This window comes from Lampetra fluviatilis, chromosome 20 (assembly GCF_964198595.1).
Source record: "Lampetra fluviatilis chromosome 20, kcLamFluv1.1, whole genome shotgun sequence".
Taxonomy (NCBI): domain Eukaryota; kingdom Metazoa; phylum Chordata; class Hyperoartia; order Petromyzontiformes; family Petromyzontidae; genus Lampetra; species Lampetra fluviatilis.
In genome coordinates this window covers 13,777,663-13,791,712 of record NC_136294.1, presented here as the reverse complement: position 1 = coordinate 13,791,712, position 14,050 = coordinate 13,777,663, and the positions used below count along the sequence as shown (strand labels likewise).

The 14,050-nt window shown below is 52.8% G+C and overlaps 1 protein-coding gene across 1 annotated transcript in view; it reads right to left on the bottom strand.

The window, feature by feature from the left end:
• Positions 1-1,964, bottom strand: part of LOC144937987 (uncharacterized) — an 88,941-nt gene extending 86,977 nt beyond the window's left edge. The window contains exon 1 of the mRNA XM_078865664.1: positions 1,823-1,964. Within this exon, the coding sequence (XP_078721790.1) occupies positions 1,823-1,889 (67 nt within the window). The 5' untranslated portion in view covers positions 1,890-1,964. The remainder of the gene's footprint in view (positions 1-1,822) is intronic.
• Positions 1,965-14,050: the final 12,086 nt, after the last annotated feature.

The window sequence follows — 14,050 nt, the reverse complement described above, 5'->3', positions numbered from 1 at the left end:
TACCTTAGATAAACACACGCAATGTAACTGGTATTGACCAAACATCTGACTGCTTAAAAATTACCTGCACATTTACTCTAATGGGATTACAGAGCAACATCATCACCGACCTACTGCAAAAAACATGGCAGGACCCTCCTTAAAAAAGGAGTTTTGAGACTGGGCACGGCTCATCCTAGGTAAACGAGCTTACACATGATGATGTAAACTGCAGCTGACAGCCACAGCTTTACAAGTGGGGTTGGTGGCGCACACAGAGATCAGCTGCTTTGCTGTTGCACACCCATAGCCAGCCGGCTGGCCTGCCCGGTGGCCTAGGGACAGCAGTACAGCAAATAGGTTTGTCACCCCATCCGCGCGGACTGCGGAGCGTTAACTTCTAGTGCGAGCGAACTTTGCCCAGGTTACCAACCCTCGGCTTCCTTGCCTCTGTAAACACCCCCCATTGCAAAGCAGTAATATAACAATAACGGAGTAAATGTTGTCTTCACGCCATTCTTACGGGCGCCAGGTTCCCACGACGGCGCTGGCTGGGTTCCCCAGTCTGCAGTCGTTGTCACAGTTAAAGGGGTCGATGGTAAAACTAAAAAGTAAACCATGAAAAAACTTTTTTTTATTTTACCAGGGAAGGTCCACTGAGCTACGTAGCTCTTTTTCAGAAGCGACCTGGCCATAAATGGCAGCCCAATGAAGTGGCTTATCATGTGAAATTTATATCAGCTACATACTTTAAACACGTGTTTCTAAATGTGGAGGGGAAAACCGGAGGACCTGGAGAAAATGCCATGCGACCACGAGGAAAGAGACACGCAAACTCCAAATATACAGGCGTCAGGGTCGGGATTGAGCCCACGACCTCCTTCATACTAGCGCTATATGTAATCCTAATTGAATAATTTGCGGTGTAATTTTACTCATTTGGCAAGTTTATACCGCAATGGCCTACTCGCTTCGAATGACCTCAGGGGATCGGTAACATCTCCTGCGAAGCAGTCGGCGCGTAATGATGGGTAACACGCGGCAGTATTAATCAGGGCGGCCGCTGGGTTAGAACCACGAAATTCCATAACTGGCGAACGAATACGCTACCGCTGAGCCGTGCCACCACGCAACCAAACTCCTCTACCTTCGTCTCATCCACCTCCACCACCACCTTCACTCCACCTTTCAGCCCGCAGCGCATGACTCCAGTCCCAGGACTCCGACTCAGAGCGACTCGCCGCGACACACGTGTGAGTGTACTGCACACGTGGTATTATCTAATGTGTACACAAACACACGTTAGATATATACCACGAGCATGTGCAGCTGTAGGCCACACCACCCCCTCGTGTGCCGTGCCGACCTTCAGAGGTGCTGCTCGCGAGCATCACTTGCCCCAACAGAATGTTAGAGGCTATACGGGGGCTTTGGCACGTGTGTGCTGCACGTGTGTGCTGTATCTGTGTACTGCACGTGGGTGTGTGTTGGAGGCTCTCCCGTCCGTGCCCACGTATCGCCCCGTCTCTCCTCGTCGCCTTCTCCCCTTATCCATCCCCGCCTCGACTCGCCTCCCCCGTCTCTCCCTCCTCGTCGTGTCGCCATCCCTTGTTCCCACCTCTCTCCCTCCCGTCTCTCCTCTTGACTCTCCCTCCCGTCTCTCCTCTTGACTCTCCCTCCCGTCTCTCCTCGGCTCTCCCAACCCTTCCTCGCCTCTCCGTCTCACATTCCTCGACTCTCGAGTTTTCTCCCACTCGTCTCTCCCGTCCCTCGCTTCCTTCAACTCGAATAGTTTCCTCTCCCCGCCTGTCCTCTCACAGTCTCTCCTCTCCCCGTCTCTCACCTCGGCTGAGCCGGGCGCCGAGCGCGAGTAGAAGTAGAAGAAGCGGCAGCAGCGCGCGGGGCTCCATGGCGCCGCTCTCCTCCTGCTGCTGCTCCTGCTGCCGCTGCTCCTCTCGAGGCGACTGCCTCCGCGAGCTCTCCGGCCCCCCCCCCGTCTCGCCCACTCACCCCACGCCCCGCCCCCTCCACCGCCCATCCCCCTACCCCCGTACCCCGCCCCTCCTCGTGAGACATCAACTTCCCCTCCCCCTTCCTTCGACTGCCGTGCCCCGCCCCTCCCCTATGCCCCGCCCCTCTCGTGAGACTTGACTCCCCCTCCTTCTCCACGCGCTGTATCCCTCCGCTACGTCACCGTTCTCCGCTCCCTCCAGCACAGTGGAGCGCTCCGCCAGCCGACAGGAAACGTAGTGCGCGACTGGCTCAATCAGCGCCGACAATGCAGCAGAGTGGAGTAGAGTGGAGTGATCACAAACCACTCGGCGCAGTCGTCAACGTCTACGTGTGGCTTTAATGCCTGACGGTTCGGGCTAACGTGTTGTGAAGGAGTGCAATTGCCCGAAACGTTGCCTATTATACAGGGTCGCACAAAAGACCGGACTCATAGGGTTATATTTATTTTAAACAAATCACAAATAGTTATTTAATTTATTTTTACAAATGTTAACGTTAATGCGTGCATAAATTAACTTTTGAAATTAATGTAAGGCTTTTTTTAAGATGTAATGTGAACATTCATCAACTCTACTCTTAGGTTTTTTCGGTAAAGTCACGTAGGTAAAAAATAATATGAATAAAATACTAATAAATAAAAATAAATCAATTAAATCACGACGTTTCAGAGGCAACACAACTCTCCGTCTTCAAGTGGGACCGTCACAGCTAAATTTACTCTATCAAGTGAGGAAAAATCCAAGAGACAAGCTCTTAAATACAAGTTAAGGGGAGGGGTGGAGGGGCTTATCTGATTGTGGTAGTCAGGGAATGGAACGGTGTGGGGGGGGCGGGGCTAGCAGGGAGGGTGCAGTTGGTGCACCTCGCTCGGGGTTACGGCCGATGTTGGCTGCCTCCGAAACGTCGTGATGTAATTTATTTATTTTCATTTATTATTATTTTATTTCTATTATTTTCTACCTACGTGACTTTACCGAAAAAACCTAGGAGTATGAATCGTTGCAGTCACGAAAGTTTCAAAACTAGAATTTATCAACTCTGTTTAATCTCAATTAATTCAGGGGTCTTAGTTAAACGACAGATTTGAGGTGACCCCACAGGAAAACAATAATAAGAGACTAAAGATAAACTTAACGGTATAAACAATTAAAATGTGTTCATGTCAGTGTTACAATACATTAAATAACCCTGTGTCCTGACTTTTGGGCCACCCTGTCTGTGTACGCTTCCCTTCAAGGACACACACAAGGCGTTGGCGAATCTGTGTTGGTTGTCTTTCTGTACGATACGAGTCGGCACGATATAATGACCAGGATACGTTTCGGTATCACACTTCACGATATCGCGATAATCGCAATATCAGGTCAACGTCGCTGAATGTTGACTTTGGATTTAGGAAAGAGATCAAAGTTAAGCCACTCAGCAACTGCCACCGCGAGATCTTCAATCACACACAACCCATAAATTGACCGGCAGACAATGTCCCCTTCACATGTAATCCGCCCTCCACGTGAAGTATTTTTTTACACATCCCATCAGCCGCACGGCCTCCTGCTGGGAGTTCAGCATTGTTTCAGTGCAACCAAAACCTTGGACGAGTTTTTCAACATTCAGTATCTCATCAGTGGTGATGCTTGCCTGTGTAGTGACATAGAACGGTCACTACTGTGTCGGCCCGTACGAAGGCTGGGGGCCCCAAGGGGGTGCCTGGGGGGTCACGTGGTGAAGAGATCCGGACCTTCCCAGAGGTGGGGGAAGTGAGGCGTGTCCTGGGAAGGGAGGCGTGGCCTGAAGAGAGCCAGCCACGCCGGGGCGGAGCCAGCCACGCCAAAGCAGATATAAGCGTGGTGTGAACGCAGAGCGAGGCTGTTGTACTGTACTCCAAAGTGAAGACATCATCGGTCGTCAAGTCCCGAGTCGTCGTCCTGGGCCAGGCAGGCCGTTGCCTGCCTAGTCCAGTCTGTGTCGCGTTCCAGAGTGTTAGTGAGTTGAGGAAGGTGGTCACCACCTCATGTACAGTGTTATATTACTTACCGTTAATAAATAGGGTGGCCTCCAAGCTGCGTGTGTGTGCACCTAATTCGAACCCACTACACCTGCACTAATTCTGGGCTAACTGCAAGGAGCATCTCCGTAACTTTACATAATACACAACAGAATAATCATTATTGTTATTATGGAGAATGTTTGTTATTTATATGGCGATAATATATTTTTCTATTCCTCACAACGACGCTAATGATTGAGTTGAGTCTCGCTCACTGCGATGCGTGATGTGGGGGAGCGGTGGTGCGTGGTTAGCATGCTGCGCTACTAACCCGGCTACCCGAGTTCGATTCTGGCTCATGGCCAACACCAGTGACGATTGTCTGAAACGGTCTTGGGCCTCCCCTAGGTCGACTCAGCCTCAAATGAATATCAGGTGTTATGTACCTCGCAGCTGTTCTCACGGCGTTGCACGGACGCTGAGAGAGGCGGAGGGACGGAGATAGGTGAGAACCTTGTCTATCACTGTCTCAGTGGGACCGTGGGAATGGCCCTTGTAGATCCACCCCAACCAACAGGTTCGCCCAGGTGACGCGGAACGGCCTCAGGGGCACCGTGCCGGCTTCTGTGCGACAGCCTTGTACCCAGGCGGCCACGTCTTCCGTCAGTTTGGGCCAAAGATATTGGCGACGCAGGGTCTCCCGAGTACACCGTTCCCCATCATGGACCTTGAACGGGTGGTCATGCACCAACCATAGCAGCTGGGGTCGCACCTGGGTGGGAACACAGATGCACCCCGGCTGTCCGGCTTCGGTTAGTTCCCGCACCACCCCATCTTTCACACACAACCGGAGGTACAAACCATTCCAGGGTCCCTGTACGGCGACCTCCTCCTGCAGGGCCGCCTCCACCGCCGCCAGATCCGGGTCCCGCTGTTGGGCCTGTCGCAGCTGTTCATTATCCAGGCCAGGGAACGCACAGCCAATGTCCTCTTGGATCCAATCGGGCGGGGCAGAGTGTCCCTTCGGGCCCCTGGGTGTGGGCTCTGTGCCCGCCGGGTGGCCCCCCAGGCCCCCGGCTCATTCCGCAGGGACCTTTGTGGCACACATGGCACTCTCTCTCAACGGAGGGGGGTTAGTCTCAAGGAATTCCAGGGGGGGGGGGGCACTGCCTATTGGCAGCGGTCCCCCCATGAAGCATGGGCATGCCTCCTCAGCCCGTGTCTTGGAGCACACCGCAGGTCGCCTTAACAATGCGTCCGCGTTTGCGTGTGTCCATCCGGCCCTGTACTCAATTTGCAGGTCAGGAGGCCGCAGTGCGTGTGGATCCAGGTCGGTCGCAGGCGTTGGTATGTGCACCCGTCAAGGTGGGAAACCCTATTTCCCACTTGCGAGGTCGTTTCATCCCCACTACCTGAAGGCCGGGTGTCTGATGTGTCCACTGAGCCCGGGACATACGGTCACGGAGATTGCGTCTCAGTGAGACTTTATTCTTCCACCTCCAGGATACCAGCGCCTGACACCCGTGGAACCACCAGCGACGCCGTCCACAGGCGGGCCAGGGAGGACGGAACGACCGCCACCCGCTTCTTCTCCCCCTACATCTTCTTCCCGGGAGGGGCCGCGCCCATTAGGCCAGTTACAAGACGTCCCCGGGGTTCCTAGGAAACCCATTCTTGCCCCGCCTTGGGGCCTGGCGATGAGGACTCGTTCCAAAACTATTCGGTTCAAATAACCCGCCCCTTCCCGTTGTCCTATTTTTTCCAACACTGTCTGGCGGGTAGTCGCAAACACAAGCCGGGCTGTGGCTATCAGTTGAACTGAGGTCCTTCCTGTGCTCGTGGGCTGAGGCATGCTGAAGGTCGTTGGGTGTTGTATATTCTTGGGGGCCGGGTTTATTGCTGTGCGTTCGCGATTTTTTTTTTATTGTTCCAGTTATTTATTGTTATCGTTAATTCAACTCGCAGAATGGGATGACGGTTATTATTGTTGTGTTTGTTGTCCTGTTACGCGAGGTATGGAGGTCAGTGGGGATGGCTGTTTTTTTTCACAGGAGGGGGTGATGTACTGACATTGAATGTCTCACTGTGGCGCATAGCGCTGGTTGCTGGCACAGAAGGGGATCGGAGGTGTAGTAGCCCTGTGCCTGCAGGATGTGTTGAGCCAGAGGGAGGGACGTGAGGCAAGGGGGATAGAGGGAGTATGTGTGGTAAAGCCCAGGAACCTTTTGATGGTTCGAGAAGGGGGCATGGCTGAAGGCGGAGCGAGGTCACGCTGGGTGTATAAAGGAAAGACCCCAAGTGCGGGTTCGGGGCTGTTGTTGGTGTGGAACCGTCATGCGGCGTGAGTCTTCCTCACCGTCTTCACCTTCCCGGCGTTGTAAGTCAGGGAGCTTGTTAGCTATCCTGACCTTAATCTAGTTAACCCTTGTGCCTGTGAAGGCTGAAATAAATAAAGTGCCTCCTACGATTAGTGTCTCCGAGTGACTCACTCTACCTCTACTAATATGCATTTAACTTTTGGTATCTCTAGCCAGTCTATTTTCGGGTAAAACAAATAATGTATGTTCTTTCCAGGGGCTTTAGTGATGGCGTCCCTAGTCTGTAAATACCTGAAGAAATGTGACCGGGGGATGTTGTATCTTGCTTGCAACTGAACGAAGGGCAACACGTTGCCTTCCTTCTACAAGAGGTCACCAACTATCTCCAGCAAATCCTCCTCATCTCTTTGCCCTCCATTTTCAACGAGGTGTTGCCCCAAAGTGAGGATCTTTGATGAAAAGGCGCTGGATGGGGGGATGCGTCTATCCCTACATATCCCCAGCATCGAGGAAACTATCCACACCTGACTTAATGCCCCAGGGTCTATCTTTGACCGAGGAGAAAAAAAGTCGAGCAAGGGACCACGAGCTCACAGATTTCACCCCCACCGTTTACCGATCCCTCACTTTGTAGGGTCAAACCAGCTTTTCATGTTCTGGAGGGCGACTGCCTTATGACATTTAAGTATATCTCCTTCCTTCACAGGGCGAGTAACGGAGTGATTATCTACCCGTGTGAGTTTATAGTTCCTGATAAAAGACGAGAATTGGGAGTGAAATCATTTAGAAAAAGGGCCTTGGGATCTGGGAGGGGACCATTTGTAAATATTATAAACGTTTAGGGAGGACCATCATCTTAATAAAATGTTGTGGAGGCATAGGGGGACATCTGCCCATGCCACTAGTAAAGATGTAATATCCTGGAGCAGGGAAGGAAAGTTCTTCTGGAAAAGCGATGCTAGGGAAGAAGGGATTGCCACATCCATGTTTTATATGGGGTGGGCATACAGGGGATAGGGGCATCAGTTCCGACTTAGAAACATTCAACTTGTATCCCGATGCTCCACCGTATTCCCTTACTGAGGCTAAAATAGCGGAGATCAAAGTTTCCAGGACCATGAACGTGATTAGAGCATCGTTGTCATGCAGGTTAATTTTACTTGATACCGTTCCACACCTTACTCCTGAGATCTATTGACTACTCCAGACACACTCAGCAAATGACTCCATGGCCAAAGTAAACCATGGCGGAGTGAGAGGCCAACCCTCCCTTGTGAACAGTAGCGGAGAGAGAGAGAAACCCTGCCTTGTGCCTCTACTTGAAGATACCAAGCAATTTATAACCACCGAGCCGATGTGTTAGCATATAGGAATTTACATTTGAACCTTTTGGCGGGACCCCGTGGTCCCAAATAAACGGAAGTAAAAAAAAAACGCAATTAATTAATTTGTTTTTGGCGACTCCATCCCACCGCGCACATAAACGCCGCAACCCATCTGGCATGGATCATTCTGTTGTCATGTCGTCCAAGTGCAACGAGGACGAATGCGTAGAAGAGCTGTACAAGTGAATGCACTCCATGCTCGGGTATGGGCAGGATCGTAAGTCTTATGCATAATACAGTGAAACTGCTCTCTTATCTTCATTATTATTTGTGACCTACCAATGTCTGCAGCCAGGATCAATCGATAACAATCCTATTACCTGCAGATATTTAACAGATGAGATGCGTTGCACCGTTAATTCATCCTGTTTGATAATACTTCTCTTGTCCGTATGCATCTGTGCAGATAGGTTTTTGTTGCGGTTAAGCCATAGCTCGTATCAATGCGGATAAGAGGAGCGGCGACCCACTACTCTGTAGAGTAACATTGGTATAAACGCTTGTTACAATATGAACAGCACATTGAAAATGCGTACTATTTCGTGTACTGTTTACAAAGTGTAATCACAAATACACACTGAGGAACACGATGATTAACAGAGGGGTGTGAATACTTTTTTCGATAGTGGATTTAAATACATGTACTGCAGGTAAGTAGTTTTCAGTTTTAAAGGCATAGTTTAACAAGACAACACTTGCCACCATCCTTCAAACCCATTGGTGAAAAAGAGCAAAGTTTTTGTTAACATTATGATATAATGTTTATGCGAGAGCCAGGGGCATGTGGGACTCCGGGTCCCGCCATAAGGTTCATTTGTCAATAAATGGGGGAGGAATGCCAAATTTATCCATCACCCGGAATAGGAAGGCCCACTCCACCCTGTTAAATGCCTTTCCCCATCCAGAATAAGGGCATAGGTGACCAAGCTGTCCTTCGTGGCTATCTCCACTGTAGTAATAGGTTTTTACTCTTTCAACTTGTACAAAAACTGACACTTTTATACAAGGCATCAGGACAGTGCATATCATTATCATCATCAGAGTTGTTTTTTTTGTTTGCATTTTGACTGCTTGTGTTGTGGTTATTGCAAACATGATGCCTTGTATAAAGGTGTCAGTTTCTGTACCAGTTGAAAGGGTAAAAACCTATTACTATATTTTGCCACTGGAAAAGGAGGTCTCATAGTATATCCACTGTATTAACCAGAGTCCTCACATTATCTGCCGAGTCCCTATTCTTAACAAGTCTGTGCTTCTCCAATGATCGTCGGAATAATCTCATCCTGTCTGTTTGCAAGGATCTGTGCAAAGAGTTTATAGTCTGCATCCAAGAGGGAGATAGATTTATAATTACCTAAAATTTCCACTGGGGTACCCGGTTTATGTAAAACCGAGATCCTGGCTTCAATCATGGAGAGCAGGAATGTAAGGTCGCATTGAGGTTAACCATTAGTTGGGAAGTAAAGGGGGGCTCCAACTTTCTTGTAAAGCTCCGCTGGGATACCATCTGGACCAGCCGCTTTCCCTACAGATGACAAGACCATGTCTTCCATAAAATTTGGAGAGGAATAGGCCTGACCAGCTCTCCACTCTGGTGGGGATTCAGATTAGGAAGTGTAATCTTTGCTAAGAAGGTGTATATCTCCTCACCGGTTGGGATTCAGAAGTGTACAGAGACTCAGAATTCCCTAAAGTGAGTGTTAATATCTTTGGTTTTAAGTTTGACGAGGGTCCTTCCCGCGCCAGATGTAAGCAATAAACGAGCGGTGTCGCTGGGACTTGACCATTCTGGCTAACAGTCTGGCCACTGCCAGGGGAGGGGTCATGGAAGTGTAATATCTTCAATAATGGCGGGAGACGAGTTGACGGGGCAGCACTTGTTTATTCACAATGGTTGCACAGTAACAGGCACAACCGAGATAACGCCTATGTTACGCGTGCCTGGCTGGGCCACGCACTCCGTCTCTCCCGTACGGTACGCGTACCTCACTCTGCCTTGCACTCAGGCCCTCTGGCTACGCTCTCCCCACGGGGAGCTATCAGACCCCTACGCGCGCCGGCTCGGCCACGCACTCAGTCTCTCCCGTAGGGTACGCGTGCCTAACTCTGCCTTGCACTCAGGCTCTCCGGCTACGCTCTCCCCACGGGGAGCTATCAGACCCGCCTTTCCAGGCCACGGGTCTCGACCACTGAGTTACACAGCCCGGCCCTTACAAGGGCGTCAGGCCGTGAATCCCAAGGCCTCGCCTCTGAGCCTCACAGAGCCCCGGCCCTTACAAGGGCAGCGGGGCTAGGGGTCCCAGGGCCTATCTCTTCCTCCGTCTTCTGTCTTCGCCGGTTACCAACTCCCCGAGTGCCCCCGCGCATCGCCTTACATAGCCCTCCGCTCCAGGCGGCGGGGCCTATGCGGACCGCGATGTAGGCACCCGCCTGCGGACCGTGATGTAGCCACCCACCACGTGCTGTCTCACGATCCTCCCTGCCAGCACGTATCACCACTACATCACCCCCTCCCACATAGCTCGCAGCCCGCCCGGCGGCAAAAAAAAACCCCACTCCGCATGTGCGCCCCGTAACATCAACACAACACAACGCAACACAACCGCAATAACCCCGAACATTAAACAGTAATAATAACGAACATATGTACACACCGACGAGTAAACCGAATAAAGTATTTACAAGAATGACGTGTCCAGCGTCCCCTCGACCCCCTGGTCCCCCCCCCCCCCACCCCGCTCGCCCCTTGAACGGAACATTAGAGCGGTCGGACCGACGGGGAACGCTGTGACGAGACGATCCGGCGGAACCGTCCCGCACCCCCCCCTTTTACAGTCAGGAAAAGTGGCACGACCTAGCGCGAGTCCGCCTGGCCGGTCCATCGTACGGGACGGGACGTGGTTGACCGTCTGGTGGCTCCGGCAGCCCAGGAAGGCACGGAGCAGGCTTGGAAGAACCGCACGTGCCTTGGGGATCCGGTCGCCGACGGTCGGCAGCCGTCAGTTCCGAGACACCTGGGAGCGGATCAGGCGGAGACATGTGAGGATCAGGCGGAGACATTTCCCTCCCCGAGTCGACGGCCACATCACATGCTCGGTCATCACGACATAAAGGAAGGCCATATGGTGTCGAGAATGGTTTCAGCCGGGAGGGGTGAACGTACCAAAGGCGCTTTCCCCCTTTTATCTGAACACACTGGGGTCGTGCAACCCGCACGACTTCCACTGGTCCCCGCCATGGCCTCAGTAGTTTAGGGGATGTAGCCAATGGCGCATGCGGGCAGTGCAGCCAGGCCCTATCGCCCGGTTTCCATTCGTGCACGTACACCTTTGGTGTACGCAACCGCTCGTTAGCGATTTGGCGAGACCTCGAATTCAGCCTTGCAGCCTCCCGTGCCTCGGCCAGTTTCGCTATGTTAAATTTAATTTGGTCGGCCAACTTAGATCTAGGCCGCGGCTCTGGAATCCCCAGCTGGGCCTCCATGGGCGGATCGGCCTCCCGACCGTACATCAGATAAAATGGGGAAAACCCCGTAGCCGCATGGGGGGCCATCCTGTACGCGGCGAGGACACCAGGGACCTGCAAGTCCCAGTCAACCTGTGCCTCGCATACCTGTTGGCACAACATGGAAGTAATCATTCTGTGGAGTCGCTCCACCATCCCATCAGTCTGTGGGTGGTACGGGGAGGTACGCACTTTTTTGTACCCAAAAGGTCGCACACCTCATGCAGTAAAATGCTCGAAAAATTCTTTCCCTGGTCGGTCAGCAAGCGTTCGGGAGCACCCTTGTCCAAGACATAGCCCTGGACAAAGGCGTCCGCCACGGCCGCTGCCGACTGGTTGGCAAGCGGCCATGCCATGGGCCATCGAGTGAAGTATTCCACACCAACCAGCAGGTACTTGTTACCCCTAGGCGTCACCGGAAAAGGCCCCAAGATATCCAGCGCAACGAGCTCGTTCGTGCGCAAGACCTGAATGGACTGTAGCGGTGGATTAGCCGCAATGGGCGGTGGTTTCCGTTGAGCGCACCCTACACACCCCTTTAGTATGTTGACCACATCGCTCCCCATCCCCGGCCAATAATAGTCCCGCTGGAGCAGAGCGAGCGTTTTGTTAACTCCCAGATGCAAGAGGCGTTCGTGTGCGGCCAGAACAACTCTGCCCCGCATAGCGGAAGGCACGACAAGCGCATGTCACCAGGACATACTGTCTCATCTCATGAGCAGGCCCTGTTTGAGCACCCAGGAGCCGGCTCCCATCTGACCTTCCTCGGGACCCCCTGCCCTACGACGCAACGCAAGTAGGGAGCTGTCAGACATCTGGAGTCGGCCCCACTCAACGAGAGACAACGAAAGTAGCGAGTCCCCGCCCGCAGGAGTAGCGGGAACGTCGACCCGTGGTGCATTTGCGGCCGCGACCAACTCACCTCCGGGGACAGCGACATGCGGCTTAAAGCGCGCCGACCCCAGAAAACACGCACATTCGGAACGAGGCGACAACCGCGACAGGGCATCCGCGTTGGTGTGGCGCAACCCCTTACGGTAAGTGGTCGTAAATTGGTAGTCCTGGAGGACCTCCAACCACCGTGATAATTGGCCCAAGGGTTGGGCGACCCGCATTGCGTATTGAAGCGCCGCGTGGTCCGTACGGACCGTAAAATGACGGCCGTAGAGATACGGTCTGAATTGCTGTACAAAAAAACGATAGCCAGCAACTCGCGACGGGTCACACAGTAGCGCTGTTCCACTGGTGACAAAACCCTGCTACCGTAGGCGACCACCCGTTCGACTCCCCCGACCACCTGTGAGAGCACCCCCCCAATGCCTGTGTTACTGGCATCCGTATCCAGCAGGAAGGGTTTCGTAAAATTAGGGTAACACAAGGGCGGGGCACTCACCAAGGCGTCCCGAAGGGAGCAGAACGCGGCCTCCTCCTCTGGCCCCCAGCGAAACCTGACCCCTTTAGCTGTCAGAGCATGCAGGGGTTTGGCTATGGTGGCAAAGTGCTCAATGAACCGACGGTAGTAGGAAGCAAACCCAATGAAACTGCGGACCTCAGTAACCGACGTGGGCGTCGGCCATGAACTGACGCAGTTTGTCTTTGCGGGATCGGTGGAGATCCCCGAATGGCCGACAATGTGCCCCAAGTACCGTACGGATTCCCGAAGTAGGTGGCATTTAGCCGGTTTAAACTTTAACTTAGCCGATCGCATCCTCAGGAACACTCCCCTTAAGCGTTGGAGGTGTTCCTCGAAAGTTCTACTGAAAACCATGACGTCGTCAAGGTAAATTAAGCAGGTATCCCATTGGAGACCCGACAGAACCAATTCCATAAGGCGCTGAAACGTCGCGGGAGCAGAATGGAGTCCCATGGGCAAGCGATTAAACTGAAACAGGCCTACTGGGGTCCAAAATGCGGTCTTAGGTTTCGACTCCTCATCGAGCGGTAATTGCCAGAATCCCGACAGTAGGTCTAGCGTAGAAAAATAACGCGCCCCCGCTAATGCATCCAGAGATTCATCCATTCTGGGGAGCGGATACGCGTCAGCCACGGAGATCTTATTGAGGCGGCGGAAATCTACACAAAATCGCAAGGACCCGTCTTGTTTTTTAACAAGCACGATGGGTGCTCCCCATGGACTGGATGAGGGCGAAATGATGTCGGCGGTCAGCATGTCATTGACGGCCGATTGAACGTGTTCCTTCTCGGTTGGGCTTAACCGAAAGGGATTCTGCCGAACCGGGGCCGCGTCACCCGTTTCAATGTGGTGGCATAACAGGTCCGTGCACCCAATATCATATTTGTGCTTGCTGAACACGTCCGAGAATTCAATCAGCAGGGCACGCAGCGCCCCCAATTGCACACCTGACAAGTTACTGGAGCCCGCACATAGCGAGTCCAACCACTGTTGGTCCTCCCCCGATTGAAATTTCTTCGCCGGAACGGGATCAACGTGCGCAATGAGCCGCTCTTCCACAGGGACCGGTGCCGCGTGAGCAAGCACAGTGCCCTGTGGAATCACGGCCGGCCGCGACCCCGCGTTCAAAACCATGACGAACGGGTCCCTGTCAGCCCGTACCAACGTCTGAGCCACCGCCAAGTCCAGACCCCCAACAGCTCTGTTCGACAGACCCAACAGCACGCCCTGCCCCGCAGTCTCCCCACCCAATGGCTTCAGCAACCAGAGGGGTACCAACATCTGCGAACCCGGGGGTACGTGCACCGTATGGGTCGCCAGCGCTTGGACCGTCGCACAAGCTGTGCGCAGTTTTGTAGGGTTAGACAAAAAAGAAATACGGCGACCCGATGGCAGCTCGATACAACCCTGATCAACGAGAATTTTAATCGGCATTTTAGCCAAAAAGTCT